The sequence below is a fragment of the Chelon labrosus genome (assembly GCF_963514085.1).
Source record: "Chelon labrosus genome assembly, chromosome: 21".
Classification (NCBI taxonomy): domain Eukaryota; kingdom Metazoa; phylum Chordata; class Actinopteri; order Mugiliformes; family Mugilidae; genus Chelon; species Chelon labrosus.
In genome coordinates this window covers 14,317,503-14,330,023 of record NC_140354.1, presented here as the reverse complement: position 1 = coordinate 14,330,023, position 12,521 = coordinate 14,317,503, and the positions used below count along the sequence as shown (strand labels likewise).

At 43.7% G+C, this 12,521-nt stretch overlaps 1 protein-coding gene across 1 annotated transcript; it reads left to right on the top strand.

Moving 5' to 3' along the window:
- Positions 1-144: 144 nt before the first annotated feature.
- On the top strand, positions 145-12,004 carry slc16a6b (solute carrier family 16 member 6b). Its single transcript, XM_084570090.1, has 6 exons — positions 145-861; positions 5,582-5,835; positions 6,268-6,411; positions 9,282-9,410; positions 9,540-10,448; positions 10,529-12,004. Exons 2-6 carry the CDS (start codon positions 5,604-5,606, stop codon positions 10,801-10,803), a joined length of 1,689 nt encoding a protein of 562 aa, XP_084426216.1. The 5' UTR covers positions 145-861; positions 5,582-5,603; the 3' UTR covers positions 10,804-12,004.
- Positions 12,005-12,521: the final 517 nt, after the last annotated feature.

The window sequence follows — 12,521 nt, the reverse complement described above, 5'->3', positions numbered from 1 at the left end:
CTGTTGCGTTCGTGTCCACTCAGAAAAATACAGGAAGAAAGCGTGTTCGTGTTTTCAAGCTAGCTCTGTGTGTAGGGCACTGTTGATATCTGTGTGAAATTCACGGTACAATTTACATCAAAGAAGAATAGATGAGTGTTTTGCTGAACTCTCTCTCAAAAATACAAAAAAACAAAATGAGCTCTGTAATATTTCCTAAACATTTAAGTGTACATCGCAATTTTCGTTGTGTCGTGCTGAAATTGTTCTAAAATTCAAACTAAAACGCCCCACACACACAGTCCAGTCTTCATATATTTATTTGTGATAAATAATTATTTAGTAGTGGCATCCACGACATACCAATCCCCGACTTTTTCTTTAGATAAATTATTTTTCCGCAGGCGCAGAAACGCAACGCTCACAACGGCTCCGTGCCGGCTGCAGCAGCACGCGGCACAGTGTTTATGTGTGCGCATGTGTCTAGGAAGCCCTGCGCGTTCACAACGCACCCAACTGGCGCGCCCGCGTTTGAATACCGGCTTGAGCCGGTAAAGAGCTGCCAAACCAGACAGGAAATAATTCAAAGAAGAGAAAAGGCACAACGAAATTACTCCAAAGAAATATATCTTTTTTAATTTTTTATTTTTTTTCCTAATTTGTTTTTGGAGGAGCGAGAGTGTTAAATATTGAAATTGTACATATAAACGCTTTATATATTTTTTTGTTTGTTAATTATTGATCCGATCAGCTTTGATCGTTAGACAGCCTTGCTGGTTTAAATATATTAAAATGACGGCGACTTAGAAAAGACGATTTATTTATTTTTTCACCAAACGGCTGTTTTTTTTTTTTTTTTTCTCCTTCACCACTCAACTGCCGGTAAGTAAGACGTCAACTTGGCAACTCCAGCCGTGGGACGCTGTGTAGATGCTGGGGGACGGCGGTGGCGGCTGTAGCTCGTCCGTTTATTTATTTATTTTTTATTTATTTTATTAGATATTTCACTTATTTTGTTTGGCTAATAAGAGCTAAATTGATATCGTGTTATGTCTTTATTTGGCTACACACAACAACGGCAGCAAGTGTAGGCAGATCGCGTGTTGCGCTAAAGTAGGTATCCCTTAGAGGAAGTGTGTCCCGTCGGTCAACGTTTATTTGATGTGTTGGACTAGTGACCTACTTTTCTTCAGGGATACCTGTTTGGTCGGTAAAAAAGAAACAACGGCATTCATTTATGCGCCATTAGCCGCGTTTACACAGCCTCAAGGTGGGTGACAGCGAAGCGCACTAACGTCCGTCGAGGGACACATTTCTGTCAGGTATACATATTTTGTCAGGGCACCGGCCGTTACTGTTGCCCGCCTGCTTTAGTGGGTGAGAAACCCCAGGGATGCGGCACACTGACATCATCCCTCCTCCTCTGCAGTGCGGATAACGCATGGCTGACGGGAAGTTTGAGGTCCGGTACTAGTGTATTATTCTGAAATACTTCAGAAAAAATGAGCCAATACTATAAGAAAAAAAAATAAAAAATGAATAAAATTTATTCAGTCATGTATTAACTTGTTTTAAAAGTGTCAATATGTGGAAGAAGTATATATTTTCTTTACGTAAACGAGAGTAATACAACAGAAAAACAGAAAAATACAGTTCTTACTTGAGTAAAACTATTGGAAAACATACTGAAAGTAACCGTAATTCAAGCAGACAGGTCAGAAATGCCCCCTGACTGTGTAAAGTAGATAATACAGTCATATAATACACAAATAAATACAAATATCTGTTTATTCTGCTTTTTTTTTAAAAAAAATAAATAAATAAATCCTGTTTCACATGGCAGCAAATCAGTATATTTAGATGTGGTCAAGTTGATCTGTTGGAAGCTGAAACCCGGGTGAAACCGAGCATCAGAATGAGGAAGAAAGGGTTTGAAAAACAGAAAATATCCAGTTCTCTGGGTGAAAATGCCTCGTTGATGTCAGAGGAGAAAGGTCAGAGTGGTTCAAGCTGATAGAGAGGCCACAGTAAGTCAAATACCCCACTTGTCACAGCCGAGGTGTGCAGATAAATCGTCTCTTCTTCTTTTCAAACACATGAAACCTTGAAGAAGATTCAGCAGAAGACCACACCGAGTGCGACTCCTGCCTCGTCACTAGGCTGCAGTTCATTTGGATGAGAGAGCCAGGATGAAACACCAAGAACAACGTGGACGCATTGGATCCATCTCGTCTTGTCTCAGTGTTTCTGGCTTGTGTTGTAACGATGTAGTGTAGGGGACATTGTCTTGGCCCCTTAGGACCAACTAGTAAGTAGCTACTTCCAGCAGAATAAGACACCGTGCCACTGAGATAAAATCATCTCAAACCGGTTTCTTTAGCGTGACAGTTATCTCACTGTACTCGAAACGGCCTCCACAGTCACCAGATCCCGTCTGAGGAGATGTGGTGAAACAGGAGAATGGCGTTTTTTTGGACGTGCAGCCGCCGACTAATCTGCATGTCAGCGCTGGACCAAAAAACAAAAGCCGAGCACGTCTCCTCCGGTAAAAACATCAAGTAAAACTCGTTGAACTAGATCACTTGCCTTCTTTCGGTGCAGACTTTCATTTGACTGCTGAACTCGAGAAACGCCACCACAGTAAACATGAATTATTAACCCCCCCACGACTGCGCTCTCTCCGGCGTGTTACATCATAATCGCTCGCTCCTGGAGACGCCACCACCTGAGAGACACCGAGGGCAGGGACAGCGCCGCGTTCGCCGTCACCAAGGAAGAACCTCAGACACGGCATCTTCTTATCGTCGACTGGCGGCTTTGATTGCTCCTCAATCAACTTTTAACGCCGCAATAAACCACTAAACATGGAAACATAAACTTGTCAGCCGGCTCATTAGGTACGCTAGTGAAAATACTGAATCCTCCTTCACACTTCATGATGTTCAGCGTGAGAAAAGTGGGTAATTCAGCTTTATGGTCATTTAGGAGGATGTATTTAGCCTCGCACACTGACACGTAGAAACATGTGTCGGTGTAACTTAGTACAGTTATGTGACAGCCACAGCCGAGGGGGATAACTTGGGACTCCTGTTTATTGGGGAAAATTCACTAACAAGACCACGCCTCTTGATATTCAGAGAAGTTTAGTCGACCAGGTTAAAGAGAAGGGTTGGATAGATCGAACGAGGGGTCGAGGGGTCGAGGGGAAGGAGAAGAGCGACAGATGATGATGATCCTTGGACGACTGGACGTAGGAACCCAGGGTGGGGGGATATCTCTGGAGGCGTCGGTTCCTGCAAAGAGATTGTAAAGGAGAAGAGAGAACAGAGAGGGGGTCGGGGTGGAAGGGGTTTGAGAACTGAGAGGTTAGGTGCGCCTACATAGGCAGGTGCGGGGGGTAATTGGGTGTTTGAGGCGTGGTCCTGTCCCTGTGAACCTCAGTTATTTAACTTCATAAATGTTATAAAACACATGTAGCTCTGCTCTAAAATTACAAATTGCTTTTTTCTAGAACCGCACGACATAAAGCAGGTGTATTATTCAGAACAGTAGGTGCTGTGGCAGCCTGAGGTGAAGGAGGGGTAACCAGTCTAAATTAGACAAGGGTTTGAGGCGCTGTGTTTGTTTACACGCAGGTGTGTGTCACCGCAGGTTGGTACGTTTAGCTGACATCTCTGGTCTTGCCTCAGCTGTGTCTTCTCAAGCCACACCCTTCGGTGATGAAAGGTCAACGGTGTCTCACATTCTGGTATTGTTATCTCGGCCGTCGCCGCCGCCGTCGTCGTGGCAGTGTTGGTTTTCCTTTCTCAGAGTCGCACTTAATCAAATAAATCCTAGAGGGATACGTCAGTGAGTCATATCTGTATCAGGAGCCTTGACCGCACCTTCGTCGTTTACCATCTACATGGAACACTACAGGAGGAGGAGGAGGAGGAGGAGGAGGAGGACCCTTAGCAAAAAGTAGTATACTTGAAGTTCATTTTATTAAGTATACTTGAGTATAAGTATAGCAAGTATACTACAGACCATGTACTTGTAGTGTACTAGAAAGTATACTAATTTAATACTTCTTCCGGCTAAATTGGAACGTTTTAAGTATATGAAAGTATACTTTAAGTTTACTTATAAAAGTATACTTTAAGTATCTAAAGTAACTAAAATGTAGACTAGAAGTATATAATTAGTACACTAGTAGTATATAGATGAGTGTACTAGAAAGTATACTAATTTAATACTTCTAAATTGGAACATTTTAAGTATACTTTCATAAACTAAAATGTGGACTAGAAGTATACCAAGTACACTAGTAATATAGATGAGAGTACTTGTGGTATACTTGAAAGTGTACTTTTGTAAACTTAAAAATTCCAATTTAAATTAGTATACTTTCTAGTACACTACAAGTACATGGTCTGTAGTATACTTCCTATACATATACTTATACTCAAGCATACTTAATAAAATGAACTTCAAGTATACTACCTCAATTTTAGTATAAAATAAGTGTGCTTGTAGTACACTTGAATAAACTTATTTTTGCTAAGGGGAGGCATATGTTTCCCGTTTTCACTGCTCAGTCAGCTGTCCTCTATGAGCACGTTATGAGGAACAACATCTAGGCGTGTGGAAACAGACTGCAAAATGACCTAAACAGCAGACGCTGTCCTGAAACATTGTTTAAAGTTTGTGCTCGGTAAACGAGTGAAGTCTCATTGTCGTGTCACACCCAACGCGTCAGCATCAGCGGGGCCTCCTGGTTCCAGATGTTCTCCAGTTGAGCAACAAGAACACACACCCAGCCGTACACATGGGGATAAAGAAAAGTTGATTCATCCGACCTGATAGACGCTCTCGTGTCTATTGTAGGCGCGCACCGCTTAGCGTTTCACTCCTTTTCCTGCCTCGGGTCAACTTTTTATAGACGCTGACCCCCGTAAACCAGGAAGACCTCGCAAAAACAGTCTTGTAGATGCTCTGACTCAGTCGTCACGCTGCCAAAATTACCTCCAATCCTTCTACTTGTTCATTTTTCCTGCTTCTGACGCGTCAACTTTGCAGAAAAACGTTCACTTTTGTGCCTAATATCACCCAACTGGTTCCACGAGAAAGAGATATTCAGCATCTTTCACTCAACCAGTGATTACGACCAGGTAGTCATGATATTATGGCTGATTGGTGTACGTCGCTGGCAGATACCGTTGAAGAGTCAGTTCCTCTTTTTTGACATAAAGAGAAAGACACTCTGTACCACAGTCGGTGCGTCTCAGAGGCTACTCCCCTCAGACCAGATACAGTTCCTTATCTGGGGTGTGTTTCCAGTAAAGCCTCCCCTTTGAGGAAGTTGACAAAATATTAAAAAGGACACATGTGTGTTGAAATACAAGTCAAGTGTGTAATATAATAACAGATCACCTCCAGAGGTCTTGTAGCTAATGTTTTATAGGAACAAAGAATGAAAAGTGTGATCAGTGAACATTGTTTATGATCAAGCATCAACAGGAAGTGGTTTTCAGTAAAGCACGCTTCCTTAAACAGGCTTGTCCTCGTTGTGGACATCTTCCGCCCCCTAGTGGTCCAACGTCCTCTCTGCTTCTCCCTCCAGGTAGCCTGCTCCTGCTGCAGCCATGAAGGTCCCCGTCGTCCAGCGTTGTCTGGGTCCAAACGTTTACTCAGAGGTGCCTGACGGCGGCTGGGGCTGGGCCGTGGCCTTGGCCTTTTTCCTGGTTGAGGTGTGCACCTACGGGTCCCTCAAGAGCCTCGGCGTCTTCCTCCAGGATCTGATGGAGGAGTTCGGGGAGAGCAACAGCCGCGTGTCGTGGGTCATTTCCATCTGCGTCTTCATCTTCACCTTCACCGGTCAGTCGCTCAGACACGGGTTTCACCGTTGGCTTAGTGATGGCACAATTAAACTATTGTATGTACTCGTTTTGTTTTAACTATACCTTCTCTAATCAACATCTGTTCAGAAAGCTCTTGGCTCAGTTCACATCATCAATAAATTCAGATATCTGTGTTCCTGACTGGTCGGGATTAGAACTTGCTGTTCAAAAGACCTTTATCTATTTCTGCTCGTTTGTTTCAGCTTGCTTTCTTCTTCTTCTTCTGCTTCTTTTGGGATTTTGTTTGGCAGTTTTGACGCTACAGGGCTACAGCTCCTGATCAGTTTGAGAAAAACATTGTCAGGGTCCAGAAACTGTATCTTTGGCTACTTCAAGAATCACTTGTACCACAGAAGACTGAGCTGAACTGATTTGTAATCAAGCGGCTGTTTCTGTCCTCTACCCTCAGCTCCTCTGTCCACGATGCTGAGCAACCGCTTCGGTTACCGTCCAGTGGTCATGATCGGAGGCTTCCTCATTAGCCTGGGAACCATCACCTCCGCCTTCACCAACTCCATCAATGAGATGTACGTCACCATTGGCCTTGTCTCAGGTATAAACTCATGACCATAAACATCTCTATCTGTCTACATCTCTATCTATCTATCTACATCTCTATCTATCTATCTGTCTACATCTCTATCTATCTATCTATCTATCTATCTATCTATCTATCTATCATCTATCTTTCTATCTATCTATCTATCTATCTATCTATCTATCTATCTATCTATCTATCATCTATCTTTCTATCTATCTATCTATCTATCTATCTATCTCTCTCTCTCTCTCTCTCTCTCTCTCTCTCTATCTCTCTATCTATCTACATCTCTATCTCTCTATCTATCTATCTATCTACATCTCTCTCTCTCTCTCTCTCTCTCTCTCTCTCTCTCTCTCTCTATCTATCTATCTATCTATCTATCTATTCACATCTCTATCTATCTATCTACATCTCTATCTATCTATCTCTCTATCTCTCTATCTATCTATCTATCTATCTACATCTCTATCTATCTATCTCTCTCTCTATCTATCTATCTATCTATTTATCTATCTCTCTCTCTATCTATCTATCTACATCTCTATCTATCTATCTACATCTCTATCTATTTATCTCTCTCTCTCTCTATCTCTCTCTCTATCTATCTATCTACATCTCTATCTATTTATCTCTCTCTCTCTCTATCTATCTATCTATCTATCTACATCTCTATCTATTTATCTCTCTCTCTCTCTATCTCTCTCTCTATCTATCTATCTACATCTCTATCTATTTATCTATCTCTCTCTCTATCTATCTATCTACATCTCTATCTCTCTATCTATCTATCTATCTATCTATCTACATATCTATTTATCTATCTATCTACATCTCTACATCTCTATCTCTCTATCTATCTATCTATCTATCTATCTACATATCTATTTATCTATCTATCTACATCTCTACATCTCTATCTCTCTATCTCTCTATCTATCTATCTATCTATCTACATCTCTACATATCTATCTCTCTATCTCTCTATCTATCTATCTATCTATCTACATCTCTACATATCTATCTCTCTATCTCTCTATCTCTCTATCTATCTATCTACATCTCTACATATCTATCTCTCTATCTCTCTATCTCTCTATCTATCTATCTATCTATCTACATCTCTACATATCTATCTCTCTATCTCTCTATCTCTCTATCTATCTATCTATCTATCTATCTACATCTCTACATATCTATCTCTCTATCTCTCTATCTCTCTATCTATCTATCTATCTATCTACATCTCTATCTCTCTATCTATCTATCTATCTATCTACATATCTATTTATCTATCTATCTACATCTCTACATCTCTATCTCTCTATCTATCTATCTATCTACATATCTATTTATCTATCTATCTACATCTCTACATCTCTATCTCTCTATCTATCTATCTATCTATCTACATATCTATTTATCTATCTATCTACATCTCTACATCTCTATCTATCTATCTATCTATCTATCTATCTACATATCTATTTATCTATCTATCTACATCTCTACATCTCTATCTCTCTATCTCTCTATCTATCTATCTATCTATCTACATCTCTACATATCTATCTCTCTATCTCTCTATCTCTCTATCTATCTATCTACATCTCTACATATCTATCTCTCTATCTCTCTATCTCTCTATCTATCTATCTATCTATCTACATCTCTACATATCTATCTCTCTATCTCTCTATCTCTCTATCTATCTATCTATCTATCTACATCTCTACATATCTATCTCTCTATCTCTCTATCTCTCTATCTATCTATCTATCTATCTACATCTCTATCTCTCTATCTATCTATCTATCTATCTATCTATCTACATATCTATTTATCTATCTATCTACATCTCTACATCTCTATCTCTCTATCTATCTATCTATCTACATATCTATTTATCTATCTATCTACATCTCTACATCTCTATCTCTCTATCTCTCTATCTATCTATCTATCTATCTACATCTCTACATATCTATCTCTCTATCTCTCTATCTATCTATCTATCTATCTACATCTCTACATATCTATCTCTCTATCTCTCTATCTCTCTATCTATCTACATCTCTACATATCTATCTCTCTATCTCTCTATCTCTCTATCTCTCTATCTACATCTCTACATATCTATCTCTCTATCTCTCTATCTCTCTATCTATCTATCTATCTATCTATCTACATCTCTATCTATCTATCTCTCTATCTATCTCTCTATCTCTCTCTCTCTCTATCTATCTCTCTGTCTGGTTGTGCATCATGTTGTTGAACCATTTACAGAGTGCCTACTTTGCTCCAGCAGATGTCGTGTGTCTTGTGTAATGAGTGAACTAAAGGGACTCCTAGCAGTGTCAGCATCAAAATCTGTTTCTCCCACAACTGTCCAATGAGCAGCATGAAGCCAGGTCTACTCCACCATCTAAACAGTCGAGGAACGACTGACAGAACAAAGCTGAGCAGAAAAGAAAACGAAACATTTCCACTAAAAAACACTAAATAAAACCCAACAGTTGGGTTTCGTCACATTAACTTGTTTTTCTCTTGGACAGAAAGCACTGCTAGCTCTCCCGCCGTCATTACCATATCTGCCTGTGAAACGGACCACAGCTAACTTGGCAACCCCTTCTCCTCTCTCCCCTTGTCTCTCCTCTTTTTTTTTTTTCTCTTTTTTGTTTTTGTCTTTACAAGCCTCTTGTCTTCCAGCAGCAGCCTCAAATCTGAATCACCTCACGGGGAGCGTGACACAGGAGTGACCTGACACCTTGACTCTTTGACCTACCCCTCCTCCTCCTCCTCCTCCTCCTAGCCGTGCAGTGTTCCTACCATGCGGGACAGTGGCTGTCATGCCCCCTTTTCTCTTCTCCTTTTGTTTACAGGCTTCGGCTACTGCCTCACCTTCCTCCCCACCGTCACCCTCCTGGCCCAGTACTTCTCCAGACGGCGAGCCCTCGTCACCTCCGTCGCCTCCTCGGGAGAATCGTTCGCCATGTTTGCTTTCGCTCCGGGTGAGTGGTCGGTCACGGTTCGGCCTCGACCCGCGATCATTACTCGTCGTCGCTGCCGATCAGCCTCTGGCAGCTTCTTGTGTGTTTAAGCTTTAAAACTAATAACCGTCCTCTCCGTCCTCTCCACAGCCTTCACTGTGCTGAAGGGACACATCGGTTGGCGCTACTGTCTCGTTATTCTCGGCGTCATTCAGGCGTCCGTGATCGTCTGCGGCCTCCTCCTCCGTCCGATCGTCGTCAACCCAGAGCCTCCGAAGAAAGACGACGAGTCGGACAAAGACTCTCTGTCCCTGAAAAAGCTGCAGATGGCTTACGAGCTGGAGAACGAACAAACCAGAACCTCCATCAGTTCGGGGGTGTCCCGAGGTTCGGAGGACTCCGGCGTCACCTCCCTGTCCTCCTCAGATGTAGACCTGAGGACGGCTGGAGCCAGGGTCAAGGCTCTGGAGGAGCTGGACAAAGAGGGTCAAGAGAAGTCCACGCCTCCCACCCCGGTCAAAGAGAAGGACGGGACGGAGGGAGCCGAGGTAGAGGCGGGTCCTCTCCAGCCCGCCGGCCCCAAGCTCCTGGACTTCTCCGTGCTTAAAGACTGCGCCTTCATCTGGTACTCGCTCTTCGGCCTGTTCGCCACGCTGGGCTTCTTCGCCCCGCAGCTCTACATCATCGAACTGAGCAAGAGCCGAGGCGTGGGGCCCGACATGGCGTCCTACATGCTCTCCGTCATGGCCGTGGCCGAGATCTGCGGCCGCTTGTCCATCGGCGTGGTGCTGAACAGGGTCCGCTGCAGGAAGACGCTGGTGCTGCTGGCGTGCGTGGTCCTGCTGTGCCTGGTCCTGGTGGCCTTCACCGTCGTGTGGGAGTTCTGGGGTTTGGTGGTCTGCTGCGCCCTCTACGGCTACTTCATGGGCACCGTGGGCTCCACGCACATCCCCATGCTGGCCGAGGACGACGTGGTGGGGATCCAGAAGATGCCGTCCTGCGTAGGGGTGTACGTCTTCATCCAGAGCTTTGCTGGACTGGCCGGACCACCGCTAGGAGGTACAAGACCTGCTGCTGTTTCTGATTTATCTCTTAAGCTCTCTATAGATCCTAACAGCTGTCTCCATCTTCCTTTCCAGGTGTGTTGGTGGACCACACTCAGAACTACGGCGCTGCTTTCTACTCCAGCGCTGTCGGCATGGGGCTCAGCGCCGTCTGCCTGGCTCTGGTCGGCCCGGCCAAGTCCGGCATGTGTCAGAGACGGAGAGGACACCAAGAGAGAGAGCAGAACCCAGAGGAGACGGAGAAGATGTCTCAGGACAGCGGCCAGCTGGACTTTTTGGACGTGGACTTGGCAATGGAGGACAGTCCCGTCAGACACGGCAAGGATCAGGACGACACCTCCGTTATATGAGCCCGACGACGACGACACGACAACGGACAAGGACGCCGACAAGGCAGAATCCAGGCGCTGGGAGAGGCTGCTGCTGCTGCTGGACCCAGATCTCAGGTGTCACTCTCTCACTTTCTGACAAGCTTGAAATTCACTTTTTTTCCCCACGAAGGAAACCGTCTCTCTCTCTGCTCCTCTGAGACCAAAGACACTGCAGTGTTACACACACCCAGCCATTTAACGACGCCACAGTTTAAGGCGAATCCTCTCATATATATATATATATATCATAAGAGAGCCAAAGACGTGACATCGTGTTGTCTTAAGTTTCACTCATCGCCTCCTTTACGAAAAACACTCGCTATCAGAGACCTGTTTAAAGTTGAACAATCACAACAGCTCCCTTCAAAGAAAGACATCAGACCCTCACACTCATCGAAACAAAACGCAGCGCCGAACGTTGAGAAAAGACTCCTGGAACAGAACCCCTTCATATATTCAGTGTGTCTTCAGACTCAGATCCTCACTGTTTGTCCGTGCCGTCATTCCTACTGAACACATCGTGCCGACGGACCCGTGCTTGACACCTACCTGCCCGTTCTTCTTCTGAAACGTCTGAAAACGCACATTTTGTGGCTTTAAAGCGCAAAGTAGAGGCTAGAGAATGCTACACTGCTGCTGCTGCTGTTTGTTTATCTGTTTGTATAACTCATGTACAGTTTTAAACACTAACAACCCTGCAGCAGCAGCACCTCTGTGATGAACCAAGGAGGCAGCAGGTCAGTGTGTCTCTCAGCACAAAGCCTCAGCTCCACCACTCTGCACTGCTGTGGACCACCACGGGACCGTCTTCATACCCGTCTGTCACGATGCCACACAAACTGAAAAAAAGCAATGATTTATACAACTTGATTTACACGTGTCAATGCAAACGCCGCTCCTTAAATGCAGCACACGTAGAACAAGACATGGTCATGTACTGTATGTATGTATGTAGAGGACAGACATGAACATTAGAGTCTAATGTGAAAGCGCCTCCACAACCTCGACTTGAATCTAGTTCACAAACTTTTTTTCCTAAATCACTGTATTACCTTTATTTAAACGTTCGTTTATAACGATGATGTAATGAATTTTTTTATTTTTTGAATCGAGTGCCAGGCGGGTTCCTGCCTGTTAGGTTCTGTACCACTTTTTTTTTTTTTTTTAAATAAAAGCTCTGAACTGATCTCTTGTCTGTGTCTTAGTGTGTGTGTGTGTGTTTGTGTGCGTTTAGCCAGCTATGGTAGTGTACACTCCCTGGCGCTGTGGATAAGACTCGTTCCAGCGCATCCCACAGATACTTGATCAGTTTGGGATCTAGTGAATTTGGAGGCCAGGTCAACACCTTGTGCTGCTGTACATCATGGAGTGTCATTGCTATGGGGTGGGGGTCCCTGGTCTGGTCTGGTCTAGGTGGGGGGCTACATGTCTAAGGTCCGAACATTTCCCAGCAGAACGTTGAATTGTCACAAGATGAGAGTCAACGTTGTTTACTTCTCCTGTCAGTGGTCATAATGTTGTGGCCGATCGGGAGTAAAATCAGTAAAATTCACAGACAGAAGCGATTTATTTTTTATTTTTTTAAAAAACAGCTGGATTTATTGAGGAGAGTAGAAGGTTAAGACAGCATAACTTAGACTGTACACTGAAAGCTCGTCTGTCTGTCTGAAGACACCAAACATTCAGAGGAGGAGGAG